A 12,809-nucleotide genomic window follows, 5' to 3' on the forward strand; every position below is an offset into this window, starting at 1 on the left:
ATATATATATATGTATATATACATATATATACATATCTATATATATAAATTATTTTTTAAAAATGAATGTCCAAACATGTGATGTAAAATACAGATTGTCCCCATCTTATGATGGTTCAAGTTATCATTTTTTTTACTTTGCAATGGTGTGAAAGCAATATGCATAGTAAATTACATGAGATATTCAACACCTGATTATAAAATAGGCTTTGTGTTAGATTATTTTGCCCAACTGCAGGCTCATGTAAGTGTTCTGAGCACATTTAAGGTAGGCTAGGCTAAGCTATGATGTTCGGTAAGGTATGTATTAAATGCATTTTCAAATTATGATATTTTCAATTTACAGTGGGTTTAGCAGTATGTAACAGCATCAGAAGTAGAGGAGCATTTGTATTTAAAATTCTACTTCTAGGTAGGACACTAGGGAAATCCCGTTTTCCTTCACTTTCATCTAAAGAGGTTGGGTAAGGGGGAGTGCAACTTCCTGCTTCACAGAAGGAAAGTTCATTTTGTACTTTTCCCATGAATCCTTTGAAATCACAGCTAAAAACATATTCCTCTACATTGCATAAGATCCTTTTCCCAACTACTAGGCATAAGCAACAGTTAACCAGAATCCTATGGTAACTAGCGGTAACTAGCATTTTTAAAGGAGTGACTAAACTTGGTTGGAATGGATGGCTTTAAGATAGCTTTTCATTTAGATATATTATACCAGTTAACTGTGTTAAATCAATATCAACATTCACCAAAAAAAGGGGCACATAGCAGAGCAACCACATTAACTGAAAGAATGTTATTTTATTACAGTTATAATGTGACAAAATGCAATAAGTAATTAATAACATCTTAAAGGTGAGGAGTTTAAATCTACTTTATAATAGAATCACATAAATAAAACTAGCAAATATTGTAAGTAAAAGATTTAATTAGGCCAGCTGGCATGGCTCAGTGGTTGAGCGTCGACTTATGAACCAGGAGGTCATGGTTCAATTCCCAATCAGGGCACATGCCTGGGTTGCTAGCTCAATCCCCAGTGGGGGACGTGCAGGAGGCAGCAGATCAATGATTCTCTCTTATCATTGATGTTTCTATCTCTTTCTCCCTTCCTCTCTGAAATCAATAAAAATATATTTTTTAAAAATTTAATTAAAGAAATATAACTGGATGTACCTGTCAGGCATTTTCCGTTTATTACGGACAAATGGAAATACTGCAGAAAAAGAATAAAATCCATCTCTAAGTCAGCTTTCCAAAGTGATTACAATAATAAGGTACATAATTTTATTTATGTCCTATATAATAAAAGCCTAATATGCTAAGTGTCCAGTCATCTGGTCGTCCGTTCAACCAATCAAAGCGTAATATGCTAATGATATGCTAAAGCCCCTCAACTGCTCGCTATGATGTGCACTGACCACCAGAGGGCAGATGCTCCAACCCATAGGTTAGCTTGCTGCTGGGGTCCAGCCGATCGGGACTGAGTAAGATGGGCTGGACATGCCCTGGAGCCCTCCTGCAGTCTTGCCCTGGCTGGCCAACCTCCCACATCAACCCCCGGCCTCGATTGTGCACTGATGGGGTCCCTCGGCTTGGCCTGCACCCTCTCGCAATCCAGGACCCCTCAGGGGATGTCGGAGAGCCGGTTTCAGCCTGATCCCACAGGGCAGGCCAAGGGACCCCACTGGTGCACAAATTCGTGCACCAGGCCTCTAGTTTGAATATAAAAAAAAGGGACACATGATTAATTATGAAACAATATGATGCTACCTTAAGCCATTTGATAGCAGGTGAGTTACGTTATTCTAAATCCATATAGTTTGCAGTGTGCTTTTTCAAGCCCATAGAATTTAATGTTAATCAAATTTGAATATGTATGTTAAAGGTGCAGTTAATAAAAACTATAGCTGTGGCTTTCACACACAGACTCGTGTAATTTACATAAGGTTTACAGCCACATCCACATTTATTTAGTAAGAAATACTTCCTATTACATACTTTACATTTGACATACTTATATCTTATTAATCACTTATCAATAATATATTTATTTATGGATATGTATTAAGCTATATTTATAATGGCTATATATTAAGGTTATATTTGAAAGCATTCACATGGCTATAACAGCATGTGATTTTTTTTTGAAAAATCATAAATTGTTTATATAACAAATCAAGAAGTCATTATGTTGTTCTTAAACATAACATGAGAAAGCAGTGGTTTTATTGTTTTTGTTTTTGTTTTTTTACTAAAACACTTTCAGTTCATTCAGGGAAGGCAAATACATTTTTTCACATTGTTTTTGTATTATAAAAACAATCCCATTTAGTTGTCAGAGAATGATTACTTTTTTCATTGAGGTGTCCATCTTTTAGATGTGAAATTGTCCTAAGTAGCTATCAAAATTTTCATCTGGGTATAAATAATATAGTAAACAAATAGACTCTATTAAGAAAAAGGAGAGCATCTGAGTGAAGAGGACAGCAGCACTGGGAAGCCACCCATGAAGTTCAGACTCAAAATCACATAATGATAGTGAAACAGCGGGTCTATGAACAGAGTGCAGGGAAGAATTGGTTGATTTGGCTAAAAAACAAAATCACTAAAAACAGTGCCTAAATCCACCAGTCTGTTCAGTCAAAATGGCTGACCCAGTAGCCCTGATAAATATTTTAACAAATGAGGATTTATAAGTGTCATGTCCTTCATCAAGGTAAAACCAATGCCAGGTCCAAGGACTGCTTGAGAAAGCCTTATTTCATGGACCATTCCAACATATCAGATCAGCATGCCCAGAATCCCACCTGATAGTCTATAGAATTTTCTATTGGCAGGTTCCAGTGTTGGAATAGCAAGTTTAATTTTTTTGTCTTACAACTCTATGGTAATAAACAGAGGAACTTCGACATCTTTCTAGATGTGTTTCATAAAGTTTGGCTTATATAACTTTTGAGGCATGTATACCAGTGAATAGTACTTTATGCAAAATCCCTTATCACTAACTCATAAATAGTAAGTGTTTTGGGGGTGATTTATATTTGGACATGATAGTGGCAGTCGGGGCAATGTGTTGATGTCCTGGAGAGCAAAATCAATCCACAGTAGTGCTGCCATTTGTGACAGAAAATGTTTATTTCCTCAGCCCCAGGGACAAAAGAAAAATGATTTTGGGGTGGGGCGGTATAAATAGGACATCTATTAAATGTAGTGAAGAAATTTATCAGGCCTAAAGAAACGATTAAAAGGAAGAATGAAATAAATTTATATAATGAAATAGAATATCCTACTTCTGATAAAACACAAATCAGCTTAAATTTCGGAATCTCAGTAGGATTCTAAGTGGCTATTTTCAATTGCAATTTCATTCTTAGTATTCTCCCAAAATCCTTACTCCTCAGAAAAGCAGGGCAAAATATGGCCAAAGGGAGAAACCAGTGTTTTCTTCAACAGTTAAGGAAATAATATTTTAAAAACTAATCATTTGAAACAGAAATAAAACTTATTTATAAAAATACGTTCATCAATGCTCATAGTATTTTTCTCACAGAAAACTTCATCTTTAGTGCAAAATCTTAGCAGAAATTTATTAACATGATACTGATGAATTATATAGACATCCTTACCTTGTGCTGGTATCTAGTATCAAATGCATGTTTTATCAAAAGATTCTTTATGACAGAGATAGCTGTATATCTGATCTCATAATTGTCTTGAAGAGCAATGGAGGTTTCCCTCAGAAGCAGACCAACCAAGAAGTGATGCTTGCAATACTCATCTGATAAACTGTATTCAAGATTTGAATCTGCAGTACAATGAAATTTAAAGCCCATTTACAAAAATATTCCAAATTATTTTAATATTAAAATAACAGACTATAATTTATTACTTAGTAATATGTGATCATGCTAGCAGCAGGTATTATTTTATTAATGAATCTGAACAATTATTTTATCACTTAAATGAGCATGCAAACTTTTACAAGACATGAGCACTCATAATTAGGGCTAGATGATAGCCTTAATAATAATTTTAGTGGGTAGGACAGTCCCTAGATTCTTTTCCCCATACTTCTTTTCAACTCTGGAAATCTTAGGATAGAACCTAGAATGAAAGAATACCATATTTGGCAATGTCTTAACATATTTCTTGATTATCTGAAGAGATTTAGTTGTAACTACAAATTGGAGTAATTCTATATAATAATACTTGATTTACTTATCTGTTTATACTTGCAAATTAGGAAAAGGAAGAGAAACTAGACAACTGAATCATTCTAACAGTACTATTGGCTGTTCTAATAAATGTTACATATTGACCTGAATACAATGGGACACAAGAACAATAAGAAAAGCAGCCTCATCCCACTCCAATTCATCATCATGCAAATACCAATCTTTTATCTCATAAAATCAATACTTCAAACTATGTTTTTCACTCCCTTTTGGATCTTTAATCCATTTTCAATCCCAGCTGCGAATATCCTGGTTGGGACTTGCCTTATAACTACTCAGCAGGGATTGTGATCCAGTTTAGTAATTTTTAAAGTGGATTTCTACCATATTTCCTGTATGCTTTAATTTAGTTAGGCCATAAAGCCGAAGGCTACATCTTCTATTTTGTTTTTTGTTCTCTTTAGCACTTGATATAATGCTATGCATTCAATTGGGAGTGAATAAGTGTTATGAGTAGTCAGATTTAATCCTAAATCCTGATGATCTGTCCACCCTTTTTCTCTGACTTCCTCCTAACAGTGATAAATACTGGGAGAAGTATGTGGACTATACATGCTCAAAATCTAATAAGGGAGTGGCTGAATATTCTTCCTCCATTTTCACTGGCTGTAATTCAATCAATAAAACCACTGCTCAGCAGCTACTCCCTAGAAACCAAGCCAGCTGACTTTCTTCCTGCCACTGGCCATGCTCTTTTGTGAATCCCTATCACTTTCTATGCAAAAGGGCCAGTACTGACTAATTTGGGTGGTCTTATCTGGGTAGATTTTGCAATGGTAGTTTTTCACTTCAGTGATTTAAAGAAATCTATTCAGATGGGTTTATCCACGCCTTTAAAATTGTGCCCAAGCAGTCATGGCACAGGTCAGAGAAGCAAAGCAAGCATGGAAAATGACGCACACTTAAAGGACAGCTACCCTCTAGCCCCCATGCTGGCTTGAGCGAAAACTTGTTTTCTGACAATAATATTTTCAAGTTGATTCCCCTAGCAATCAACACTCAAAGCTTATCTTAAAAAGCAAACAAATACATTGCCTCCTACATTTTATGGGTACATTAACTAAAGCCTCATTTTGGCTAGGGAGGGTTTGAAAAGCAAACAAAGCCCCTGTCCATGTTAGCCATTCATCAAATCAATTGTTTTTAAAGAAAGCAAACTACTTTAGAGTGAACCGAGTTAAACCTACCTACTGAAGTCAAACGGTCCACCGCAAATGAAAAAAAATCTAATTAATATATGAAAAGAAAAGGGACAAATAAAAAACACAGTAACATAAGAATAGTGCTACACAACAAAGCATTCAATAAAACTAGCAATGGAGATAACTGAAGGCATTTCACAAATTTAATACATACATATTATTATTTTATTCTGCCTTTATACATTTCTTTTGATGCTCCTTTCAGCAGAAATGTATTGATATGATTTTCTTAACTCAGTCTCATACAAGAGTTCAAACACTACTACAGAGAGCAATTTTTCTAGTATCTAACATCTGTGTTTAAGCAACAATCTACTTAACACACCAGATTTCTTCATACTACAAATACTACCATACTGACACTCTGAAGGAAATGCAGAGTACTATTAACAAATCTATCTTCAGATAGTAACAATTCTGAGGTTACCTGTAAATTGACTGTTTTAACTAGAAAACATTATACTACACTAGTGCTAGCAAAAAAAAAAAAAAGAAAGAAAGAAGAAAAAAAAGGAAAACACAATTCTAAATGATGGAAAACGCAAATACCCACCTTGAACTCGCTGAAGTTTAGGTTTTGCAAATGCCATTGGCAAATTCAGAGGAATGTAATGTTCGTGATTGCAAATTGTTTGCAGGAATTCAAACTTGTATTCAGCCAGAACCTAAATGGAAAGAAATCATACACGAATACATATTTACTATTTTAATAACTAAATACAGAGTATTAATTTTCAAAAGAGAAGTGTTTCATATTTTAAGCATACCTGGAGAGGTGACCTGTGCAGGAAAGAGTTAACACAACAGGCCTAAGACTGCTCTCCTTAAAAAGACTGGCTGGTCTTTGGCTGGCATTTGAGAAATTGGATTTTGAAACGTTTCCTTTATGATAAGGATGTACGTTCTGTGCCAGCGCGCTCAGACTGTCTGTACAAACAATGTGATTTATGGTGAACACCTGCTTTCCTTTCCGTTCCAAGACTCTGGAATTTTGACCAGCCTCCAATACATGAATTGCCCCCAGTAATAACCTTAAACCCTGAGTCTCAAATGGTCTTCCCTGAACAGAAACATTGAGTGTGTGACTGCATTTGCACTCCTGGAGAGAAGGTGTGCTGTGTGAGCCTTCACAGGAGGATGGGTGTGCCCAGGAAGCCTGCACACACACTGCCAAGGACTCCATTTGATGTCTTTTCCCTTATGATCCAGCTGAGCATCCTTGCTGTGTCACTGTAATGAATCTTAGCTGTAAGTACGACTACATGTTGAGTCCTGTGTGTCTTTCTACTAAACCACAAACATGTGGATGGTCTTAGGGGGACCCCCCCAAAAAAACACTATGCAATATTCCCTTCTTTGAAGTACAGCTATACTCAAAGTACCTAAATGGAAACAGCAGTCCCAAATCCTTCAGAGGACGATAAATGTCACCCTTAGCCCCACACTGTAATGTCTGACATTTATTACAGTTATGTTCTTATACCTTACCTTAGGATCTTTGGGGCTGAATCCAGATATATAGTCATTTATCAAATTGAAAATAAATCCTCTATCCATTAGTGTCAGACAGCGCTATAGAAACCAAATCAAAATGAACAGTTAGTTGAGTAAGTCTGTCAAGTATAAGTTTTTTAAATTTTTTAATTTGTTTCACATCTACAGGATGATACTCTCTCTTTTACAGGAAATAGAGTAACAGCTTTCAGAGCTTTAGGTGACCCTAAAAAAGAGACAGTTATCGTTGGAATTGGAATGCAACTGTACAATTTTATAAATAAAATTTTATGTATGCACATATACAAATATATACATACATCTATATATCCATACAAATACATATACATACACATTTATGTAATCTATTCAGCTGTACTGCCTCATTTTATTCAACTCTCAAAGTGTAAAGTGAGGTGTAAAGTGGTCATTTAGCTATTGAAAGTGAGGCTTGCCTATGTAAATATTTCGGACCACAAGTTTTTCTTGGTGTCTTGTGAAGTCTTGGCTATTAAAATATTCTTCCTCTGTGACTGCCCTCCTAGTAGTTACATTTGCCTGCTGTCATTCTCCTAGTTAAGGCTCTTATTACCTTGCCAACTGAACAACTGCAGTGAGCCTCCTAACCAGTTTCCATGCCTCTCTTTCCATCCAAGTGCTTCCAGATTAATCTCTAACTTCAAGCCCTAATCATGTCACCTTCCTTCCTAAAAGCTTTCAAGAGTTCCCTTTAATAAAATTTCAAACTCCTTAGCTTAGCATTCAAGGATACCCACAGTCTTGTCCCAACCTACTTTCCAGTTTTATTTCCCAATACAGTTCATCTACTTCTTATCCCCTCAAGATGTACTGTACAGTCCTACCTTTGGGTCTTTGCTCATGCCAGGCCTAGCTAGAAATTCTATTCTAACTTGTACCTAATCCTGCCCATTCTTCAATATCCTGATGAAGTTCCATCTTCCTTACCACTTTGATCCACAGGTTCTTTAAATCACTTTCTTACTAGTTTTTGTTTTACTTATTATTTCCCTGTGTTTTCATCTAGATAGGACAACAGGAACTATCTCTTTTTCTTTATGTTCTCCATAGTGCCTAGAATATTCCTGTGAAATAGAAGGAACTCAATATTTGATTAATCAGCCATTTGTATCTCACTTCTCACCTCTCCTTTCAACTTTCTCTGCCATTACCCTAGGTCAGATCCTCATCACCTTTCACTTCTTAGATTAATGAGGTAGGCTTCTATTTATTCATTCAACCAACAAAGAATTTGAGGAGCTACTGTGTTTGAGACAATGTATTACATTCTAGATAAATACAAATGTGAATAACAAGACATGGTCTCTACTCTTGTCCAATGATAGAGACAAATAAATAATTATAATACAACACAATAAGAAATATATGAAGAATGGGTAAAACCAAGAGGTGACTGACACTGAGTGGGGAGGCTAGGGAAGAGCTGAGCTTCTAAAAGATGAATGGACTCTGACAGGCAGACAAGGGGGAGGGATTTATCTTCTAATTGGTTGTCTTGACTGATCTTTTCCTCACTTCTTCCATCATACCAGCAATAAAATTATCCTCAAAAAAAATCTTTGGTATTTCTCCATTGTGTAGGAACCAAAATCTAAATTCCTTAGCTGGATTTTTAAGGCTTTCCATCTTCTGACACCAGATGGCCTTTCCAGCTCCACACACCCTAACCTGTCTGCACAGTGACGTTCTTGCTCACCCCTTAACAATTTCTGAATGTGCACATCACATCTTTGTTCATGGGATACTCTACCTACAACAACTTCAACTCTTGTCATGGGGAACTATGCTTCTAGTCTCTGTTCACACTCCCTGGTTATAATCCCTCTCTTTCTCGTTTTCCTATTGTATTTTTTGTACTCTCATCACACTTTATCTTGTATATGCATTTGCATGTGATTACAAAGACAGCCTCTTGCATCTTTGAACCCTCACAAAGAAGGTGGACAAATGTTTAAACTCCATGGAAGAAAGTGAGATTTTACATTTCAGGTAGTCTCATCCTTAGTTCACTTTAAAAAGATATGTGGCTGTTTGGTTTTTATACACAAACAGTCTTATGTAGTAGTGTTAAAACTATTTTAATTTTGGCAAAGAATGGTCTTATATCAGAAAATCATACTCTGGAGATCTGAAACCTAGCTGTGAATTTTTAATAAGAAAATGTTAGACATCTAACTGCTTGAATGGATTCCTGACCATTAGGTTCTTAATGTAAGGTTGATACATGATAAAGAGCTATGACAAGAGGGGGAGTGGAAAGGAGCAAGTCAAAACTAAGTGCATTACAAAACCATGCCCCTTCTCTACAGCAAATCAAATAGTGTTGTTACCCACTTTATAGCACTGCATTCTAGCATTGCCCTTACATGCTGATAACAAAACATAACAATATAATTCAAAGGCTTCAAGTTCAAAGGGCCAATTAGGGGTCAGAGGAGTGATGTAAATGGCATAGAGAGTCAGGGGTACTCTAAGGAGTATGGGGATTTTGGAACCTAACCTAAGACACTCAATTTAATATATTTGAAAAAACATTATGTAAAACATGCCTCTAGCTAAGCCACCAGTGTGGGACTGCTAATTTAACTAATTAGCTATTTCAGTGGGAAGAAAAAAATCATTTTGGCTGTTTAATAAAACTGATAAATTAATTCGCTTACAAGTTTCTCCAGCAGCCTTATAAAGACCTCGCTGAATCTCTAGAAATTAGCTAATTTTTTTCCCTTTGGCTTTAAAGAAGATATTGGTGAAGAAAAATTTCTTACCATGTTCTGGCTGCCTTTAACTCACCTTCAGGAAGCTAGCCAAACTATAATTGACATTTCTGGACTCATCAGGAATCTCTGCATAGCGAATAGTCACATGGGGAATTATTGCAAGAAGCAAAGAATGTAAGACGTGATGATATGCCTCAGGAAACCTCTGGCCTCTGGGAAGCTTAAATTAAACAGGCATAGAAAAATGTCAGTTGCAAAAGGTCTAAATCAAATGCCATTGTTTATTTTCACATACATTCTACATATACTAGTAAATGTGTATTTTTTTTAAATATATTTTATTGATTTTCTACAGAGAGGAAGGGAGAGGACCAGAGAGTCAGAAACATCGATGAGAGAGAAACACCGATCAGCTGCCTCCTGCACATCTCCTACTGGGGATGTGCCCGCCTGCACAATCCCCACTGGGCATGTGCCCGCAACCAAGGCACATGCCCTTGACTGGAATCGAACCCGGGACCCCCAAGTCCACAGGCCGATGCTCTATCCACCGAGCCAAACCGGTCAGGGCGTAAATGTGTATTTTTCACTAGAGTATAATTTTTCTTCCAACTAAAAAATGACATATTTTACATTATTATAGGAACGATCTGGACTGCTAACAATTTAACTGGCTGAAATAATCAACAAGAATAGGTAATCATGACCTAACTTTAGAATCATGTCCCTCAGATGCAGCCGCATCCCAGTTTTTCATCCCAATTTTTTCCTGCACCTCAATTTCAGTAAACCCTTTCTCTGAAAAGAATAATTAAAAATGATACATGAGGTAAATATTTGTTTACAAGTCTTGGCTTTATAATTTCTATAACTAAGAAAATGTCTTTGTACCTTAAAACAGTTTGAAAACACAACTAAATGTATACACCATATTTCAGGAACACATCTATTGCATAAAGTGTTTTTAACCTTGTCTATGCCTTTGACCTTTCTAAAAGAAAGGTTATTTCTGATTTGGTACTTGTTATTCCAAATGAATGTTTTCAACATGGACATTTTAAAACCATAAGACAAATGGAAAGATTCAAAGATAATACATTTTACATGGCAAACAACTAATATGAAAGAATCTAGGTAAAAGAGCCTCTCAAAATTAGACTTTAAAAAATATGAACTGTCGGTTTGGCTCAGTAGATAGAGCGTTGGCCTGTGGACTGAAAGGTCCCAGGTTCGATTCCGGTCAAGGGCATGTGCCTTGGTTACGGGAACATCCCCAGTTGGGGGTGTGCAGGAGGCAGCTGATCCATGTTTCTCGCTCATCGATGTTTCTAGCTCTCTAGCCCTCTCCCTTCCTCTCTGTAAAAAATCAATAAAATATATTTAAAAAAAAATATGAACTGTCACCCGGCCAGTGTTGGTCAGTGGTTGAGCGTAAACTTATGAACCAGGAGGTCACAGTTCGATTCCCGGTAAGGGCACATGCCTGGGTTGCAGGCTTGATCCCCAGTGCAGGGCATGCAGGAGGCAGCCAATCAATGATTCTCTCTAATCATTGATGTTTCTATCTCTCTTTTCCTCTCCCTTCTGATATCAATAAAAATATATTTAAAAAACATGTCAGACCTCAGATTTATGCAATACATTAAATAATTTTTTTATTTTTCAATTACAGCTTACATTCAATATTATTTTGTATCAGTTTCGGGTATACAGCATAGTGCTTAGACCAGTGATGGCGAACCTTTTGAGCTCGGCGTGTCAGCATTTTGAAAAATCCTAATTTAACTCTGGTGCCGTGTCACATAGAGAAATTTTTTGATATTTGAAACCATAGTAAAACAAAGTCTTATATTTTTGATATTTATTTTATATATTTAAATGCCATTTAACAAAGAAAAATCAACCAAAAAAATGAGTTCGCGTGTCACCTCTGACACGCCTGTCATAGGTTCGCCATCACTGGCTTAGACAATCATATCCTTTCCAAAGTGTTCCCCCGATATTACTAGTACCTACCTGGCAACATACATAGTTATAACTATATTCCCTATGCTCTACTTTATATCCCCATGACTATTTTGTAACTACCAACTTGTACTTCTTTGTTTGTTTTTAATCCTCACCAGAAGATATTTTTTCCATTGATTTCCAGACAGACCTGGGGGGGGGGGGGGCCGGAGATAAAAAAAAAAAGATAGAGAAACATCAACATGAGAGAGACACATCAGTTGGTTGCCTCCCACACACACCCATACCAGGACTGGGGAAACTGCAACCAAGACATGTGCCCTTGACCGGGAATCAAACCCGCGACCCTTGGGTCTGCAGGCCGATGCTCCAACCAAATAGCAAAAGTGGCCAGGGCCCAACTTGTACTTCTTAATCCCTTCACCCTTTGTCACCCAGTCCTCCAACACCCCGCCCCTCTGACAAGCAATAGTATGTCCTGTGTCTATGAGTTTGTTTCTCTTTTGTTTGTTCATTTATATTATTCATTAGATTCGACATATTACTGAAGTCATATGGTATTTGTCTTCCTCTGACTGACTTATTTCAATCAGCATAATGCCCTCTAAGTCTATCCATACTGTTGCAAATGTAAGATTTCATTCTTTTTTATGGCTGAGTAATACTCCATTGTATTACTTTTTTACCCACTCGTCTAATTATGGGCACTAGGTTTGCTTCCATAGCTTGGCTATTGTAAATAATGTTGCATTGAACATAGGGGTGCATATATTCTTTTGAATTAGTGTTTCAGGATTCTGCAGATATGCCCAGAAGAGTAATCAGTGGATAATAAGGCAGTCCCATTTTTAACTTTTTTAGAAACTACCATACTATTTTCCTTAGTGGCTATGCAATACATTTTTAAAGAAAAATTTTAAAAGTGAACAGCATGCCAAAACCGGTTTGGCTCAGTGGATAGAGCGTCGGCCTGCGGACTGAGGGGTCCCGGGTTCGATTCCGGTCAAGGGCATGTACCTTAGTTGCGGGCACATCCCCAGTGGGAGATGTGCAGGAGGCGGCTGATCGATGTTTCTCTCTCATCGATGTTTCTGACTCTCTATCTCTCTCCCTTCCTCTCTGTAAAAAATCAATAAAATATATTTAAAAAAAAA

General features: G+C 36.7%; 1 protein-coding gene across 1 annotated transcript in view; it reads right to left on the bottom strand.

Moving 5' to 3' along the window:
• DOCK11 (dedicator of cytokinesis 11) overlaps positions 1–12,809 on the bottom strand; it is a 141,734-nt gene that overhangs the window by 66,637 nt on the left and 62,288 nt on the right. The window contains exons 24-28 of the mRNA XM_014534185.1: positions 9,761–9,907; positions 6,926–7,009; positions 5,991–6,102; positions 5,423–5,461; positions 3,627–3,805 (exon numbers count right to left, since the gene is read on the bottom strand). Of these exons, the coding sequence (XP_014389671.1) occupies positions 3,627–3,805; positions 5,423–5,461; positions 5,991–6,102; positions 6,926–7,009; positions 9,761–9,907 (561 nt within the window). The remainder of the gene's footprint in view (positions 1–3,626; positions 3,806–5,422; positions 5,462–5,990; positions 6,103–6,925; positions 7,010–9,760; positions 9,908–12,809) is intronic.

This window comes from Myotis brandtii, unplaced genomic scaffold (assembly GCF_000412655.1).
Source record: "Myotis brandtii unplaced genomic scaffold, ASM41265v1 scaffold126, whole genome shotgun sequence".
Lineage (NCBI taxonomy): Eukaryota > Metazoa > Chordata > Mammalia > Chiroptera > Vespertilionidae > Myotis > Myotis brandtii.